This window comes from Molossus molossus, unplaced genomic scaffold, assembly GCF_014108415.1.
Source record: "Molossus molossus isolate mMolMol1 unplaced genomic scaffold, mMolMol1.p scaffold_m16_p_15, whole genome shotgun sequence".
Lineage (NCBI taxonomy): Eukaryota > Metazoa > Chordata > Mammalia > Chiroptera > Molossidae > Molossus > Molossus molossus.
The window spans coordinates 43711346-43731671 of record NW_023425350.1 but is presented as its reverse complement, the minus strand read 5'-3'; the positions used below and the strand labels follow the sequence as shown (position 1 = coordinate 43731671).

The 20326-nt window shown below is 36.4% G+C and overlaps 1 protein-coding gene across 2 annotated transcripts in view; it reads right to left on the bottom strand.

Annotated features, from left to right (window-relative positions):
* The window catches only part of KIAA1841 (KIAA1841 ortholog), a 68852-nt gene that overhangs the window by 34189 nt on the left and 14337 nt on the right, over positions 1 to 20326 (bottom strand). The window contains exons 5-12 of one of the 2 annotated variants that reach the window (XM_036263378.1): positions 18564 to 18802; positions 14454 to 14512; positions 12341 to 12501; positions 8645 to 8731; positions 8423 to 8533; positions 7864 to 7992; positions 4316 to 4439; positions 1291 to 1443 (exon numbers count right to left, since the gene is read on the bottom strand). In XM_036263378.1, the coding sequence (XP_036119271.1) occupies positions 1291 to 1443; positions 4316 to 4439; positions 7864 to 7992; positions 8423 to 8533; positions 8645 to 8731; positions 12341 to 12501; positions 14454 to 14512; positions 18564 to 18802 (1063 nt within the window). The remainder of the gene's footprint in view (positions 1 to 1290; positions 1444 to 4315; positions 4440 to 7863; positions 7993 to 8422; positions 8534 to 8644; positions 8732 to 12340; positions 12502 to 14453; positions 14513 to 18563; positions 18803 to 20326) is intronic. The other variant, XM_036263379.1, reaches the window with a different exon arrangement.

The following is a 20326-nucleotide window of genomic DNA, read 5'->3' as shown; positions in this document are numbered from 1 at the left end:
TAGGCACTCTGCTCTTATGCTCACCTATATTTGGTGGCTTCAATGATCACTTATTTGCAAGAAGACTTACAAATTATTATCTCCTGCCTAGCCACTTGTCTGAGAACAAACCCATATATTTAACATTCTTTGCCTGGTTATCTCATAGAGCATCTCAAACTCAAAATATCCAAAACAGAACTCATGAGTTTCTATCCAAACCTAATTCCTTTGCATTGTTTCTTTTTCAGTGAATAATACCACCATCTATCAAGTAGCACAAGCATAAAACTGAGTCATCTTTCTCCCTCTATGATACAATCTATCAATCCATTTTATCTCCTAAATATTGAATTCATCCATTTCTCTCCATCTCCACTACCCTAGTCCAAGCTACCATCATCTTTCTCTAAGACTATTGTAATAACTTCTTCTTGATTCTAATTATAGTATTTCTCAAGCAATTCTCAACATCACAAAAAAACTTGAAATGAAGAAAAAACTCAAACATGGCCTATGAGGTCCTGTTCCTACATGGCCTGACACCTACTTGCCTCTCCAGCCTTGTCTTGAACCATCATGTTTTCTGTAACGGGCATAGTTTCTTTCAGTCTCTTACTCATTGTGTTCCTTTTGGACATGCCATTTTGACCAGAGGGCTCTTTCCCTTCCTCTTTGCCTCACATACTCTTACCCACCCTTCAGATCTCAAAGAAATGCCAATTCATTAAGAAGGCTTTCCTTGACTTCTACGCCCAGGTAAGACCAACCTATTACAGACATATGACCCTGCATATTTCTTCAAACATTTCTTTGCATGGAACTGTAAGTTCCATGAAGACAGACCTGATTTTACACACTACTCTTTGCCCTGCACAGTGTGTGATACAACTTTGGTGCTTTATATATATGGGGGAGGGGGCACACAAAAATAGGTTTATAATTGTGAGTATGTAAAACATTATTATTTGTTATTATATTATTTTTCATATGAACAACTACAAACTTACTTTTGCTACACTCTGTATTTGTTGTATGGATGATGAGGAAGAGCTTTAGGTTCCTTTCATCACCCATGAAACTTAACATAACATTTTCAAAAGTGTTAGTGATCAAGGACTCTAACCTACAGCAATACTCATGTATTGTACCAAGATGTATATGCAAGGGTGCTCATTACAACAATGTAATACCATCAATCTTTCATGAATGTATTACCTTTATACTTTAAAAACAATAAAAAAAGAAAATATTTAAATAAAAAGTATTAGTGAGCACTGTAACTCCAAAAAGGCAACATTCAAGATTTACCTTTGTAAACTGAGTAGGATCAAACCGAAGAACCTTTTGGTTACAGCAGGGATAAATTCCAGTGCCCACAGTATTCAGTGAACTTGCTGAAGGAGGATAAACCACCACTTCTGAGTGATATTGACAATGTGAAAATTCTATACAGAGAAAAACCTGAATAAAAGAAATATATAAAATACACTATTATTCCCATACTGAAATTTACATCTCAAAAATACTTTATTCAAGGCCACATATTGTATGTTCCCTTTCATTAAAATGTACAGAAATGGAAAATCTCTAGAGACACAAAATAGATTTGTTGTTGCCTGAGGTTGGAGGTAAGACTGGGAGTGGCAACAAATGGACACAAGCAATCTTTTGGGGATGATGGGAATGTGTTAAAATTGGATGGTGGTGATGGTTGTGCCATCTAAATTTGCTGAATTGTATACTTAAAATGAATGAATTTTATGGCATATACTTATGCCTCAATAAAATTGTTAAAAAGCAAAAACTACTAAAAATTCAGATGAATTAATTGATCCGATGTACATCTAATTTTATAATTAGCCAATCACATAAAAATTTTCAATGAAATAAAATTTTGCCTCTATTATTCTTTGCATATTTTAAGGTAAATATTTAGCATTAGTATTAATGAAAACTATGGAGTAACTTTGAATCATTGGTAAAGAAATGTATCAAGGTTTAATTAAAAATAGGTTTCAGATATGTTTATAAGTTGGTAAAATAATTTAAAGAAAATAATAAAATTACTAATTTTAAGCACTAATCTTAAACACAAAGGCAAAAAGAGAATACTCTATAATTCAGAATTCCTAGTTGTTAGTTCCAGTAAAAATTTTTGAGTCTGATAAAAGCTATAAGGTGTCTACTCATATACAAAGTATTTAGCAAATTATTTTTTTAGTTTATGAACTCTTCATAATAAATATTAAATGTTATAAATCAAATCAATATTCAATTTGCTATAAAGAAGAGGGGCCCCGCCAGTGTGGCTCAGTGGATTAAGCGTTGTCCCATGGACTGAGAAGTCTCAGTTTGAGTCCTGGTCAGGGCATATTCCAGGGTTTCAGGCTCAATCCCCAGTTGGAGGTGTGCAGGAGGCAGCCGATTGGTGTTTCTCTCCATATCAATGTTTCTATCTCTCTCCCTTCCTCTTTCTCTAAAAAAATTGTAACAACATTTTATTTTTTTTTAAAGAAGGGGAAAATAATCCCTCAAATTTTCTAGGTTCTGACAAACTAAACAAGTCAGGTTTTAGAAGATTGATATTCTTGATTATAAGTGATATTCCATTGTGAGAGGACCACTACACACTTTCTAAGTTTCAAAAAACCAAAAAACAAACTTGATAATATTAAGGGCTAGTAAAAATGTGGAGCAATTAGACCTATCATAAATAGCTAGGAGGAATGCAAGTTCAGGACTTTGGAAACTGTTAGGATTACATTTACCATGCAATCCAGCAATCCTACTTCTAGGTTATTACCCAAGAGAAATAAAAACCTAGATTTACATGAAAGCCTGTAGGAAATGTTTATATTTGCTTTCTTCATAATAGTCCCAAACTAGAAACATCTACAAAATCCTTCACTGGTGAATGGATAAACATTTCAAGTACATTTTGTTAAGTAAAAAGGTTGGACTCAAAAAATTATGGTATAATTTTATTTGTATGACATTTTGGAAAAATTATAATTATAAAGACACTTAAACAGGTCAGTGGTGGCTATGGATCTGGGGTGGGAGAAGGAGCTGACTACAAAAGGGCACAAGAAATTTTTAGGGTGATGGAAGTGGTCTATGCTTTGATTGTGGTGGTAGTTACATAACCTTATAAAAGGAATTGACTTGTCCTGGTTGGTTTGGCAAGGACCAAAGAGTCTCAGGTTCGATTCTGGTCAAGGGCAAGTACCTCAGTTGCAGTTCGTCCCCAGCCCTGGTCAGGGGCGTGCGAGAGGCAACCAGTTGATGTGTCTTTCTCACATCGATGTTTCTCTCTCTCTCTCCCCTCCCCACTCTATCTGAAGATAAATGGAAAAATATCCTCGGGTGAGGATTAAAAATAAATAAATAAATAAATAAATGTCTCCCAGCCTCCAGTAATTTTCCTCTTACCTGAGTAATGATTTCAGTAGAGGGAACGAAGAGCTGCTTATTAAAACCTTCAGAGTGAGATTTCTCACATTGTATAGGTGATTGATTTTACTGTATAAAGGTAAATTTTATTGTTTATAAATGATCCTTCAATAAATCCAATGTTAAAAAATTGTGTGGATATAGGGAGTCCATTGGATATAAACCTATACAGTGTGAGAAATCTCACTCTGAAGGTTTTAATAAGCAGCTCTTCCTTCCCTCTACTGAAATCATTACTCAAGTAAGAGGAAAATTACTGGAGGCAGGGAGACTTTAGGAATTCATAAAAAACTTTATGTAGAACACTCTGGATTTATACATAAGACTAATTAGGAAGGACTGTGACCTATAAACATCTATTTATTCTATAAAAGGATTTGTTATACATACCTTAAAATAGCAAGCTTCTTGTGCTTTTACAATAGACTTAATTTATTAAAAAATAAACAAACCATTTTTGAGAACACAAAGGGCACATATCAATAGCACCCTATCTGCAAAAGTGTTTCTGGATTTCTTAAGAAATGTATGGGCTAACAGAGAAACAGTTTGGCTGGAAATAATTGGAGGCAATAAGGACTTTGTATTTATTTTTCCATTGAAAAAATGTATTTGGTCACTTACAACCTGTTGGTTTTCTAAAAATTCAGCAAGTCATTGACTGTTTCAGTAATGAAAATAAAGAGGAAGAAGAAACGGAGTAAGAGAAATTAAGTCAGATGTAAGCAATGTTTAATAGCACCATTGTTTTTACCACTAATTTCTTAAAAAGAAATTGTCAGATATTGTCAAAACACATCCAAACATACTAATTAAACAGCATATGTCCAAACAGCCTGCTCTCCATGTTTGCAGGGCAGGATATTTTTTAAAAACTCACCTGATAACATTTCGAACAAGTTAGCCAGTTGACTGTTCCCCACAAGCGCCAATATACATCTCTCCAAGATTTTAATTCTTCAAAAAGGCTAATCAAATACTCATGAACATCCCAAGTCTTATCTCTGGGAAAAGAGCCTCAATTGTTTATTATTTTACAAGCAAGCAATACTAACAATTGTTTAGAGCAAATGTTTTTAAAATTGTGGATTATATCCAAGAATATTCCCCAACTGATGGCTGTGGGATGGACTACAGTGAATGGTAGATAAAATTTCATTTGGGAGTCCGTTATTCTTTCTTTTTCTGTGGATAACAGGAAAAGGTATGAAAGGTTGAATGCCAAATTATTTTTCTAAACTACATAAAGGGTTATAAATGAAATACAGTTTGAGTAGGCTAACATTTGGGACTTCAGCATATGTTGCTTTATTCTAATTATACATACTGTATAGTAAGTTGTTAATTATTGGTGATTCTAAACATTTCATTAATATGTTAGTTTTTTATATTTTTCTCAAAAGGCATTTTCTAGTAATTGAGTAATATAGTAATAAAAAATCAGGTATTGGTAATATATATATCTTTAGGTTGAGTAAGATCAACTTTCTTTTATCCTCACCCGAGGACATTTTTCCATTTTTTGTTCAGACAGAGTGGGAGAGAGAGAGAGAGAGTGAGAGAGAGAGAGAGAGAGAAACATCGACATGAAAGGGACACATCGAATGGCTGCCTCCCGCATGACCCAACCAGGGCCAGGCACAAACTGCAACCGAGGTACGTGCCCTTAGCAGGAACCAAACTGGGGCCTCTCTGGACCACAGGCCGATGCTCTAACTGCTGAACCAAACCGGCCAGGGCAGTAAGATCAACTTTTTACATTTTTTTTTCCTCTATTGATATTTAGAGAGAGAGAGAAGAATGGAGAAGGAAAGATAGAAACATCAATGAGAAAACATCGATTGGCCACCTCCCACATGTCCCCCACTGGGGATCAGGCCCACAACCTGGGTATGTACCCTGACCAGGAATTGAACCGGCGACCTCTTGGTGCATGGGTCAAAGCACAACCACTGAGCCACATCATCAGGGCAAGAAAGATCAACCTTTAAAATAGCAAAGCCTGCCCTGGCCAGTTTTGCTCAGTGGTTAGAGCATCAGCCTGTGGACCAGTAAGTCTTGGGTTCAGTTACTGTCAAAGGCATGTACCTCAGTTGCAGTTCATTCCTGGCCCTGTTCGGGATCATGAAGGAGGCAATCAGTCCATGTGTCCCTCTCACATCAGTGTTTTTCTCTCCCTGCCTGCCACTCTATCTGAAGATAAATGGAAAAGTATCCTTGGGTGAGGATTAAAAAATAAATAAAATAACAAAGGTTTAAAACACTATTTGTTATGTACATAGGTAACTCAAGTTCCTATTTTTTTCCAAGTCCCTTAATCTTTTCAAACTTTTGCTTTAAAAAAATTTTTTTTGTTTTCTTTATTGATCTTAGAGAAAGAAGAAGAGAGAGGGAGAGAGACAGAAACAACGATGAGAGAGAATAGCAATTGGCCGCCTCCTGCATGCCCTCCCACTGGGGACCTGGCCCATAACCTGAGCATGTGCCATGACTGGAAACTGAACTGGCAACATCTTAGTGCATGGTCAACACTCAACCACTGAGCCACACTGGCCAGGCCACTTTTGCTACTTTTAGCTTTAGTTCAACAAATAACAAAATGCCATCATGTTATTACAAATTACACAGGCTCCTGGCCAGTGTGGCTCAGGGGCTGAGCGTTGACTAATGCACCAGGAGGTCGCCTGTTGGATTCCTGGTCAGAGCACATGCCCAAGTTGTGGGCCAGATCCCCAGTGGGAGGCATGCAGGAGGCAACCAATCGATGTTCTCTCTCATTGATGTTTCCATCTCTCTCTCCCTCTCCCTTCCTTTCTCTCTAAAATCAATAAAGAAAAAAAATGTTTTTTTAAACAAACAAATTACACAGGCACATATGTTTTAAGTTAAAGACAATTTAAAAAATGTCATCAACAGCTGATTTGCTTAATAATACTTTGAATAAAACAAAAATGGATGTTGAAGTTAATATCAATTTTTTCACATAGTTATCTGCAGAATATATATAGAGAATATATGTTATTGCTATCAGAATGAACATAATTTTCTAATCATTAAAATTGATATTAGAGAGAGGAAGGGGGGAGAGAGAGAGAAAAAAAAATATATATTGATGTGAGAAAAAAGCATCAATTGGTTGCATGCGCCCTGAATGGGGATCAAATCCACAACCTGGGTATGTGCCCTGAACGGGAATCAAAGCTGCCGCCTTTAGGTGTACAGGACGATGCTCCAACCAAGCCACACCAGCCAGGGCAGAGTGGACATAATTTTTAAAAGAGGAATCAAGTTTCACCCTGGCCGGTGCAGCTCAGTGGTTCAAGCATTGGCCCTCAGACTGAAGGGTCTAGGGTTCAATTTTGATCAAGGGCATGTACTGGATTACAGGTTCAATCCCCAGCTGTGGTCAGGATTGTGCGGGAGGCAACCAATCCATATGTCTCTCTCACATCGATGTTCTCTCTCTATTTCTCCCTCCCTGCCTTCCACTCTCTAAAAATTCAATGGAAAAATATCCTCAAGTGAGGATTAACAACAAGAAAAGCAACCTGATTCTAAACAAATTCTAAATACATTATTAGTTTAAAAATAAATAAATAAAAGATGAATCAAGTCTCAAGACAAAAAAGTGCAAAGTCCCTGGTGTTTACAATAACTAAGAAAGATTTGCTGATATTGTATGGAGAGAAAAATGAAACACTTTACAGTTGACTGTGCTCATATTAGGGTCAAGTGTGTTTTCTGTACTTCTGTTTTAATGTTTAAAATATAAAATCTAACATTTGTGGATTTTTTCTTTAGTAAAAGTGGTGTATATTTTTTATAAAGAAAAAACCAGCCCTGGCTGGTTTGGCTCAGCAGTTGGAGCATGGGCCCAAGGACAAAGGGTCAAGAGTTCAATTCCCAGTCAAGGGCATGTACCTGGGTTGCAGGTTCGATAACTGGTCCCAGATGGGGCCATGCGGGAGGCAACCAATCAATGTATCTCTCACATTGATGTTTCTCTTTCTTTCTCCCTCCCTCCTTTCCACTCTATCTGAAAATCAATGGGAAAATATCCTCAGGTGAGGATTAACTAAAAAAAAGAAAAAAGAACAAGCACAAAGAAAGTTAAAACCATCCATAATACTACCACTCAAAGGTAACACCACAGTTAACATTTTAGTGAGCATGTTTCTAGTTTTGTTTTATAACCTGTTCTTTTCACTTAATACACCACTAACAACTTTATATGTAAGTATATATTCCTTTACAACATTATTCTCAAAGGCTGCACATTAAGACTTTATTAAATGTACTTTATATAAATATACTATTGTATGGATATATTTTAGTTTGTTTAATCATTTGAGCATTTCCTTATTTAAAAATTTAAACAACCTAGCAATAAATGTTCTTATTAAGTGCTTTCACAAATCCAATTATTACCTCTTTGGGTTAATTCCTATCAGTAGGATACTGTCAGAGAATATATATATTTGAAAGTTTGAGCTTTCTTGAGACATTATACTGTTTAACAACTTCTCCTTCCAACTCAGAATGAGAACTGGTTTTGAACTTAAAGGGGAATAAAAAAGAACTATGTATTAATGGAATATTAAAGAATACATAGATTATGGAAAATTCAATTTTAAAGACAATTTTCCTCATTTATCAAAATTCACCTGAAAGTAAATTTGTTTCTCTTGTCCAATTCAACATAACATTTATATAGATAACTAAAATCTTCTAGTGAAAAGAAATAACTGTATGGTACTGATGAGAATATCTTTCGAGATAAATGCACAACTATTTTTACTTAAAACCATACTGAGAATTACCCAATTAATTAAACATAGCCTTTAAAACAACTTTGTTTTGAAAGTAGCATCTTTCTAAATCAAAGTTGGATCACGTGTAGGAAATATATCCTTTACCTTATAGGAGTAGTTATGCTTTTATAAATATACTAGTAATTCACGTTTGAAAAGCTATATTTTCACTACACCTTATGTGAATGTACACAATATTTCCATGTCGATCCACATTGATTTTTCCAGGAATGCAAGGAATTCTTCTTTCTGTTTCTTTTGTTAAAAGTTTCTTACACAAACAACATCTATAACAAAAAAAGATACAAAAACATACAAGAAGGAAACTTTTGAATGTAGTAAAATTAAAGAATTTAGCTACATCATATAGCCCACCAAAGGAAAACATGTCACAATACCTGTACAGCGTCGCTGCATTATTCCGAGAATCTGGATTCAAGTACTCAGGATCAAACAGTCTCTCAATCTTCTTACAAAACAGTTTACTATTAACAACATATGACCAACAAGTTAATTTCCTATATCTATTTTACTAAAGTCACTTAATAGTAATGAAAACAAGTGCTGACCTATCTGCACATGTAGAAAATAAGATTAATAAATCCTCAGATTTACTAATTCTCTTTGGGAATTTATAATACATTTTTAGTGTTTTAAGTAAATATACCTCCTAATGAGAATGTTTGATCAAGAATCTATTTTATAAGAAAAATAAGACTGATGATTATCTACCTGTCTTTTAGTCTTTTGTTACTGGAATACTCAAGATTGAAGATTTTGGAAATTTAACAATTCTGGGTCTACCAACAACTCAGTATGTAATCTTTAGTAGCTTAACCTCTCTGAACCTTGTTTTCTCATCCATAAAATGGGGTTAATAATTCCAAACTTGAGAGTTTTTAGGAGGGTTAAATGAGATGTTTTTAAAGAGTGCCAGATATAGCATTAAGCATTCAATAAAAATTAATACTTTATTATAATGCATAGTATGACTGAACTTTAAACCTTCTAATTAATTAATTAATTCTAATTAAACTAATTTTCATTCATTCCAAGTATACCATCCTGTCTCTAGTTTCCCTCATGTAACATCTGCTATTAAAGGCCAGATTTAAGAACCTGATCCCATTTTTATGTATTTAGCTCTTGGATAATTTCCCTTTGTCTCATTTCTCTTAAGGACTAAACTCTTGGATCAATCCCTACATTATCAATTCCTTCCACTCTAATGAATCATCCTGGCCAGCAAATAAACATAATCTAATATTTCTCTCATTTAAATAGTCCTTTATAGGACTTCCGGTCAAGATGGCGTAGGTAAACGCGGTATCACGTCTTCCCACAACCACATCAAAGTTACAACTAAACTACAGAACAACCATCATTCAAAACCGCCTGAAATCCAGCTGAATGGAAGTCCTACAACTCCAGAATTAAAGCAGCAGCCACAGAGAGACTGGTAGGAGGGGCGGAGGCGCGACAGGCTGGTCCCACACCCACGTGTGGCAGATAAAAATCAGGAGGACACCTCGGCTGGGAAGGTTCTCCCTGAGGAGGGGTCACCGTCCCACACCAGACGCCCCGCTCAGGGTTCCAGTGCCAGGAAGAGGAGTCCCCATAACTTCTAGCTGGAAAAACCAGCGGGAACTGAGGCTCAGGGATGCTAAGGCGGCTGGAGCCCCAGGCAGCTCCTCTTAAAGGGCCCGCACACGCACTTATCAGACTCGCTCCCTCTAAGCTTGGAGGGGAGGCAGCTCAAGGGGCATCAGAGACATACAGGGAAGAACTGAGCTGTTTGGCATTGGAGCGAGGGCTGGAGAGGGGCCTTTCTCCAGGACAAACGTGCTGTCAGAGGCCTCTGTTCCTTTGGTGAGCCCTTCCCTGGGGCGGCAGACAGTCGCCATATCTGGGACTCCAGCAACCTGGCTCACACCGGTAGCCCTGCCCTGGTGATTCCCTGAGGCCCCGCCACCCCAACTTTCAGGCCCACCCAAGCTGTTGCCACTTGCTTGACCATAGGATTGGCCTGTCTTGGATCCTGCTTCAGGTTTTCCTAAATTCTTTCAAACAAGCAGCACCCATACCTCTCGATAAGTAATACACAGAAACAAACACAGGGAGGCAACCAAAATGAGGAGACAAAGAAACTGGTCCCAAATGAAAGAACAGAACAAACCCCAAGAAAAGAACTAAGCGAAATGGAAATAAGCAACCTAACAGATGCTGAGTTCAAAATACCGCTTATATGGATGCTCAATGAACTTAGTGAGAACCTCAGTGAACTTAGGGAGGGCCTCAAGAGCATAAAAAAGGACCAGTCAGAAATGATGGATGCACAGTCAGAAATGAAGGAGGCACTAACTGACATAAAGAATAATTTACACAGATTCAATAGTAGAGTACGTAAATCCAAGAAGCAAACCATCGATTTGGGCCCTGGCAGGTTTGGCTCAGCGGTTAGAGCGTCGGCTTGTGGTCTGGAGAGACCCGGGTTCGGTTCCTGCTAAGGGCACGTACCTCAGTTGCAGTATGTCCCCGGCCCTGGTTGGTCGTGCGGGTGGCAGCCACTCGATGTGTTCCTTTCACATCGATGTTTCTCTCTCTCTCTGTTCCTCTCTCTCCCTCCCACTCTACCTGAACAAAAAATGGAAAAATGTTCTCGGGTGAGGATAAAAAAAAACCAAAAAAAAAAAAACCATCAATTTGGAATATAAGGAAGCAAAAACACCCAATCAGAACAGCAAAAAGAAAAAAGAATCCAAAAAAATGAGGATAGTGTAAAGAGCCTCTGGGACAACTTCAAGCGTGCCAACATTTGCATCTTGGGGGTACCAGAAGGAGAAGAGCGAGAATAAGAAATTGAAAACCTGTTTGAAACAATAATGGCAGAAAAATTCCCTAACTTGATGAAGGAAACAGATATACAAGTCCAGGAAGCACAGAGAGTCCCAAACAAGATGAACCCCAAGAGGCCCACACCAAGACACATTATCATCAAACTGCAAAAGGTTCAACACAAAGAGAGAATCCTAAAAGCAGCTAGAGAAAGTCAGCTAGTTACCTACAAGGGAGTTCCCATAAGACTGTCAGCTGATTTCTCAAAAGAAACTTTGCAGGCCAGAAGGGAGTGGCAAGAAATATTCAGAGTGATGAAAAGCAAGAACCTACAACCAAGATTACTCTATCCTGCAAAGCTGTCATTTAGAATCGATGGCCATAGAAAGAGTTTCCCAGACAAAAAAAGTTAAAGGAATTCATCACCACCAAACCGTTATTATACGAAATGATAAAGGGTCTTTTTGAAGACAAAGATAAAATATATGAACAAACAAAATGGCAATGAATACATATCTATCGACAATGGAATCTACAAACAAAATGAATAGGCAGAACAGAAACTTTCTCACAGATACAGAGAACATTTTGTTGGATGCCAGATGGGAGGGGGGTTGGGGGAATGGGTGAAAAAGGTGAAGGGATTAAGAAGTACAAACTGGTTGCTAGACTGACAAACCTCAAAGAGAAGGGGGTTGGGGGGTGGGAAGAAATAAACCAAAGAACTTATATGCATAACCAATGGACACAGACAACAGTGTGGGAAAAGGTGGGAGGGGGGTGGGAGTGGGGAGGAGGGGGTGAATGGGGGAAAAACTAGGAACATCTGTAACACATTCAACAATAAAGATAAAAAAAAAAAAAAAAAAGCTCATTTCTAATGGAAGCCCAGAGGGTTTTTCATCAGTGCATTATGGGACAGTAGAGTGTTATTTAATTTTTATGACTGGCCAAGAATGAGGTAAAGAACTTCGCTTCTCACATGTAGTGATACCATATACCTGGAGCTTCCTAGTCACTCAGGCTAAGGCCAATCTTAATAATTTTTCACATAATTCACTGCCACAGTAAGCTCATATGTACATTATACAAAATAACAAATTTAGTTACTAATTTTTATCTTGAGTAATTGGCTCTGGATAAATTTTACTTCATTTAAAATAAAATGTAAATATATTTCTAAATATAATCTAAAATATTTTACTAAACTGAAATAGATATAACATAATAGAAACACTAGATTTAAAATTAAAAATTACCTCCTAAACTTATCTTTCTTGTCCTTTAAATCATCAACCTCATTGTGTGTGAACAAAGCAGCTATACGTGTAAGAAGATTTGCATTAATACAGTTCATGTTGCATGGGGTAGCTACTATGGCATTCATATTTTTATGGCAATACTGAATACATTGTTCAACCTGAAAAACACAGAATAGAAAATGAATGTTGAGAATAGCAGCATACAGGATAATGTCATATCAATACCATTCAAAGTTAGAATTCATTAAAAGCCTTATCCATGTATTGCTAGGTACTATCTGGGGTTTTGCCTCGTTGGGTTATACTTCAAAGTGGTCCAGCAGGTCAAATGTGTACAAACATATATACATAGCTAGAATAATAATTTTCAACCTTCTTAAAATATTTCATACAATAATGCAATGAGCATCTTTCATCGTTTTGGCAGGTATAAATCTTAGTTACAAACTCAAGTGTACGGGATATGTGACTTTCTATCACTAAACTTAGTTACAGTTTTAAGTTTCCATTTCCCTGAATAGCAAAAACATAATTTCAGTCACCTCAGGGTTTTCTCAGTCATATTGTGTTTGCTCTCTTTCTTCCCTTTTCTCCAACCTGAGGTATATTTATTTACTTTTGGAGGTAGATTTGGGTTCTGGGAAAACGTGGCCAATCATGTATTCTTCAAAATATTTTGCTTATGGCAGAAAAATTGTCCCTTAGGGCTTAGATTTCAAAACTCAAATGTTAAGGACTCTGGAAAATTTTTTTTTTTTTTTTCTGTAACCCTTCCCTGAAGTAATTAATACCAGCAACAGAATGGGGAGGGGCTACAGAGTAGAAAGAATACAGGGAACTAGTAAAACCCCAAACAATCAAATAAACAAATTTCATATCCATTAACATAGTAAAGGAGTATTCTGTCATGTGTAATCTTATCAGGGACTAAAAGCAAATATTTATTTAAAGTAAAACCACAAGAATATATAAAAACATTTAAATGATAAATCCATTCGTTAGCTAAAAAGAAAAAGAAGAAAAACAAATATACTTAATGTTAAAGCTTGATATGTATAGGAACACTGTGCTTTTATGTTTCATCAACTACTCTTAAACAACAGACATGAGCATCTGATTTATACCTACAAAATTATATTGTTTAATAGTTGGGTATTCATTCTTTTTTTTTTAATCCTCACCTGACATTTTTCAATATTTTATTCAGATAGAGTGGGAGGGAGAGAGAGAGAGAAACATCGACATGAAAGGGATACAGCAAGTGGTTGCCACCCACATGACCCAATCAGGGCCGGGGACAAACTGCAACCGAGGTACCTGCCCTTAGCGGGAACCAAACCTGGGTCTCTCCAGACCGCAGGCCAACGCTCTAACTGCGAGCCAAACAGGCCAGGGCTGGGTATTCGTTCTTAATTTGCTGAACTATAAATGAAAGACACAAATTAGCAAAACATACTTAAAGAAATTACTTATTCCCTGGCCGGTTTGGCTCGGCAGTTAGAGCATCGGCTCATGGACCAGAGACGCCCAGGTTCAGTTTGCACTAAGGGCATGTACCTTGGTTGCAGTTTGTCCCGGGCCCCTGTTGGGGTCATGTGGGTGGCAACCAGTCAATGTGTCTCTCTTGAACTGATGTTTCTCTTTCTCTCTCTCTCTCTCTTCCCCCCTCTCTCCCTCCCACTCTATCTGAAGATAAATGCAAAAATGTCCTCGGGTGAGGATTGAAAAAAAGAAAAGAAATTACTTAAATAGTGAAGCAAATATAGTCCAATTAATTTTCATTTAATTTGGTTTTAGAGTAAACTCCTTTTTAGGTTAAAGCTAATTCTATTTAGTTTCATCTAATACAACAGAGAGCTACTCCTTGAGGATAAATCGCTTGCTTTATAGGTATGATATACAAAAGATATATAGCAGCCTTAATCCCTTTCATATCAGAACAAAATACCTTCAAACATGAGCAGTTTATTCTAATGGACTCACACTCCTGAATTAACAATTACTTCGAAAAGATGCCTTAGAATTTTCTAACACTTAAAGGAAAAATCAAGTTAAACAGTAAATCAAGCATGGGTGGACAGAAGAGCTTAAATCTTTTATTAATACTTACCAATGAATCCATTTTCAAAAACTCTGAAGAAATAAGAATTGAAATGACATTTCCTGGCTCTAAAAAACAAACAAAAAAATTTTAATTCTCTTTTTTATTTGTATCTCAATCTCCTTAGAACAGGCTCCTTCTCACCTTAAAAGAGGATGATACTTTAATAAGAACAATTTAATATAACCTTATTATGGCTTATATACATGGAAGAAAGAAAATACAATGTTCAAACTTAGGGTATAAAAAAAATTACAGTATATTTGCCCTGGAATTAGATTCATATCAAGTAAAAGGACTCCAGCTAAAGATACAACCTATGCAAACTTCTCCTTAACTAATCAGGAAAAAATAAAATAAAATAAAATTGAGAATATAATTCATCACACAACAATCAGTGAGAAAATTTTTTAAATGATTAATGAGAGCCCTTGTTATTAGTTATTTCAAAAGCAAGTCAATGTTTACTATGAACAAATACTTAATGAAAAAGACTCTGAAAGGTAATATAAAATTTACTTCTGCAGAAGTGCTCAAGTTACTTCCTAAAGGCAGACTGAGCCTTCTGAGGCCTAACAGGGAAAGGGGAATGCCTGTTGATGCTATTGTTTTAGTAAACCTAAGTCATCTCCTATGAGGTATATTTAAGAAAAATTAAAATCTGATTTTATAGTACGAAGACAATCCACCTAAATAAAGAACTACACAGGTAATGATTAAAATAAGCAATCCCGCCCTGGCCAGTTTGGCTCAGCGGTTAGAGCGTCGGCCTGCGGTCCGGAGAGACCCGGGTTCGGTTCCCGCTAAGGGCACGTACTTCGGTTGCAGTTTGTCCCCGGCCCTGGTTGGTCGTGCGGGTGGCAGCCACTCGATGTGTCCGTTCACGTCGATGTTTCTCACTCTCTCTCCCTTCCTCTCTCTCCCTCCCTCTCTATCTGTACAAAAAATGGAAAAATATCCTCGGGTGAGGATAGAAAAAATAAAATAAAAATAAAAATAAGCAATCCCAATCTTTCCTTAAATAACAATTCTAGATTAAAGATTCTCCAGTAGAAATGAAAAGAGGAAGGAGCTGGTGAAAAAGTTCCCCAGGAAATTGCAGTATGATCTATTCCAGTTAAGATCCAGTGTCTGGATTATCAAAGACTTAATTAAGCATATGGTAAGCATTTTTCAGGTTAGAGTAAAGATTGCATTTATAGCCCTGGCCGGTTTGGCTCAGTGGTTGGAGCATTCGCCTGCAGACCAAAGGGCTGTGGGTTTGATTCCCAATCAAAAGCATGTACCTGGGTTGAGGGTTCGATCCCTTGCTCCAGTCAGGGTCATACGGGAGGCAACCAATCGATGTGTTTCTCTCATATTAATGTTTCTCTCTCTCCCTCCCTCCTTTCCACTCTATCTAAAAATCAATGGAAAAATATCCTCGGGTTAGGATTAAAAATAAATAAATTAATTAATTAATCAATCAATTAATTAATTAAGCTTATAAAAGTTTATATTTCTAGTCACTGATTAAGGTAAAAGATTACAGTGACTATTTTTGCTCCACTTCTTTTACCTTTACTATACACTTAAATATGCTGGATCAAACAATAGTTTTTTTCTCTCTACATAAATATATTTTAAATATATATTTTTGTTAATTTTTTTTTAGACAGAGGCCCGGAGAGAGAAACATGATCAGCTGCCTCCTGCACGCCCCCTACTGGGGATCAAGCCTGCAACAGGGTCATGTGCCCTGACAGGGAATCAAACCAGAGGACAATGCTTAATCCACTGAGCCACAATGGCCGGGCTTTCTCACATATTTTGATTTTTACTTCACGCATACATATCATATCTGGATGGTCTAGAATCTGTGGACTCTCATTGGCTGAAATTTTTGATTTAGCAATCTTGTAATTTTTATTTAAGGATCATTAGAAACATTTTCCATTTAATTTGTTCATTAAATGTAATAAATTATAAATTTCCCCAGAAAACTTTTATACTGTCAGTATAGATTAATCTACTAATAAGAGGTTAGAAATATTTTGGTACTGCTGTAAATAGCAATTCTAGTGCACAGAAAGACTATTAACGCACTAGCGAGATTTCCTATACAAGTCTATGCCCAGTGAAGGAGTACTTAGTAATTCTTCTTCTTATATAGAAAACTGGTTCTCAAACTTTTACTCTCAAGATCCCTTTGCAATCTTAAAAACTGAGACTCCCAAAGAGCTTTTGTTTATATAGATTATATCAGTATTTACTGTATTTGAAATTAAATTACCATATTAGAAATTAATATTTATTAATATATTTTAAAAGAACAATAAACTGCCCTGGCCAGTTTGGCTCAGCAGTTGGAGCGTTGGCCTGCGGTCCAGAGAGACCTGGGTTCGGTTCCTGCTAGGGGCGCGTACCTCAGTTGCAGTTTGTCCCTGGCCCTGATTGGTTGTGTGGGTGGCAGCCACTCGATGTGTCCCTTTCATGTCGATGTTTCTCTCTCTTCCTCTCTCTCCCCCTCCCACTCTATCTGAACAAAAAAATGGAGGGGTGTCCTTGGGTGAGGATTAAAAAAAAAAAAAGAACAATAAACTTATTACATGTTCACATATTTTTATGAAAATAACTAGATTTTTCCAAATTGAAAAAAATGTTCAGTGAGTAACACTGTTTGACATTTTTTGCAAATTTCTTCAATGTCTGACTTAATAGAAGACAGCTGGGTTCTCCTGCCTGGTTCTACATTCAATATGTGGGCAGTCTTCTTTGGTGTTACATTAAAACTTGATGAATGGTACTTTCTTAAGGTTAGTTGTGATGGGATCTGAAATATCAATGAACTTCTCCATTCCGTTACCTCACAATCCACTGATTTATCTTGTGTTTTGAATCTTTAACCCCATGTATGATTTTCTAAACATGCATTAGTCATTTGGAAAATACTGATTTACTGAGTTACATAGATCTTCCAAATGTTGCAGCATTTCCTTGTACAATATATAAAAATATCATATTTGTTAATATGATTACAAGTCTCATCAGAAAAATCTTTAAATATTAAAAGCTGTCAATCACATGAAAGCACATACAAGTTTTCCAAACTTTCATTTTCACTCGAAAGCTTCATTGGCAACAAATACTAGCTGTTGCTTCCCTTTAAATGACCAGCTAACTTCATTCATTTTCAAGACAATGTCTGCCAAATGCCTAAGTCTGAATAGTCAAAATTTGTGTCATTCTTTCAAGTAAAAATAGTTTTCTATTTTTAAAAAAGCAAGTAGATTAGCTTGCAACTCAAACAACCACACAAGTCTTTTTCCTCAAGACAACCATCATACTTTTGGTGCTCGGCAGAAGTACACTTCCCGAGTCACCTCACAGAATATTAAAAAGATGTATAATCAAGGGTCAAGACTTAATAAAATTGGTAATTTTTACTATTTAATCAAGGACATTCTTAAGTGAATCGGGACTTTTTCCTTTTTTTCCTTTTTACTATGAGTTCATTGTGCTAAAGAATAGAGACCACTAGTACCTTCATGTGTGCTCAAATTGCAACAGTTTCACTTCTGCACAACCTGAATAAATGTCAACACATAAAGACAAATAACATCTTGGTATTATTATTTAAATTGTCTTGACCTGCCCTGCTGGTGTGGCTCAGTGGTTGAGCATCGACCCATGCACCAGGAGGTCTCCAGTTCGATTCCAGGTCAGGGCATATGCCCAGGTTGTGGGCCAGGTCCCCAGTGGGGGGCATGCAGGAGGCGGCCAATCGATGTTCTCTCTCATCAATGTTTCCATCTCTCTCTCCCTCTCTGTTCCTCTCTCTCTCAAACAATTTTAAAAAAAAATTGTCTTGACCTGGTGGATCCTCTAAAAGGATCCTCCAGGACTCCAGTTATCCATGTACCATACAGTGAGAACTGCTGATCTAGAGACTTGTCCATTTGCCATAAATTCATTATAATTTACTAAAAAAGATGAGATATCAGTTTCCTAAAGGGCAGTTACTAATCTGAGTATAAGTGCTAATGTTCAAGCAATTATCCACATTTTATGTTTGGCCTAAAGCAACTATCTGGTGAAATACAAATTTAACTACAAAACAAGTAATAGATTGTCTTTTACCTAAAGTTGGCATTTCACAATCTTTATTCTCCTTAGTGTTCCTTTTAACATATTTTATCAACCAGTTGAAAATTTGAACATCACAATGAACTGAAATGTCCACCTCTTCCCAGCGCTGCGCATCCATAGATAAATATTCAGCAAAGTACTTCATTTCTGATATCAAAAGATCTCGTGGGCATATAAAATCTTCTTTCAAGTTTTTTGCTTCATCACATACATGGATCACCATGTTTGGCCTTCATAAAAAACGTTACACAGAAATAAAATTATTAGAGTTTTAGAAGAGGAACCAAGAATACTGACATTTTTGGAAGCATGAGAACAAGATGGTTTTATAGGTTTGATCACAAATCAGTTTTATACGATTTAAGTATCTTCTTAATCTGATACATATCTGAGATTATGAATAACTTTAGTTAAACTACTGATTTAAAAACAAATACAAATAATTTTACTATGGGATTCATTATTTACAGGTTTAAATTTATTATCTTCAAGTTATAAGTGATAAAAATTTTTAAAACAATACCAATTTACAATGAAAAATTAAATAATACATTCTAATTCTTGTGATGAACATAAAACAGTATTTCTACATGGCTGTGGATCTTGGAAAGAGATAATGCTAAATACTAAAATTTCCTTACTAGTAATAAGTAGAAAAAACAGTTAAAATTATTCACTAATCAAAAAATTAGCATGGCAATTTAGTTATTTTAAATTTTTTTTAGATAGAGTGGGAGTGAGAGAGAGGAAGAGAGAGAGAGAGAAATATCAACGTGACAGGGACACATCGAGTGGCTGCCTCCTGCACGACTCAACCAGGGCCAGGGAAAAACCGCAACCGAGGCACATGCCCCCAGCGGGAGCCAAACCCGGGTCTCTCTGGACCATAGGCCAATGCTCTAACTGCTGAGCCAAACCGGCCTGGGTCCAGAGAGACCCGGGTTTGGTTCCCGCTAAGGACATGTACCTCGGTTGCAGTCTGTCCCTGGCCCTGGTTGGGTCGTGTGGGTGGCAACCACTCTATGTATCCCTTTCACGTTGATGTTTCTCTCTCTCCCTCCCCCTCTATCTGAACAAAAAACAAAAAAATGTCCTCGGGTGAGGATAAAAAAAAAAAGAAACACTAACGTCATCCACAACTGCCTTCATGTCATTACAAAAGGAAGAGATTAAATAAGAGATACATCATCCTACAATATGAATTTAATGTGTGTCTAGTTGAACTTCATAAATTTCTAATACAAAAAAAATTACATTTGTTCTAATCACTATGCTGTACACCTGAAACAAATATAAAATAATACTGAATGTCAACTGTAACTGAAAAATAAAAATAAATAATTATATTTGAAATAAAATTAGGCTACCAGAAAAAGGATCATTAATGAACACTGTCAAGGTCAAAAAAATTTAAATAACTCCTTGCAAATTGTTCTTTCAGAGAAATTATAGTAAGAATACAAACAGGTAATGGCTGGTGTAATGAAACATAAAGTGTCTGTGGCTTTTTGGACCACCATATGAAATACTAGATAATGCTAGTAAAAAAATTATCTGATAAAAATTTTCTACCATACAAACAAACCTATCAGTTAAAATAATCTATGTAAAAAAATCTATGTAAATAAACTAAAAATCACTTTAAAGGGGTGATTGTTTTTTTATTGTGGTAAAATTAGCCATTTGAATAGTACAGTTCAGTGGCATTAAGTACATTCACATTGTTGTATAATCATCACTACTATCTATCTCCA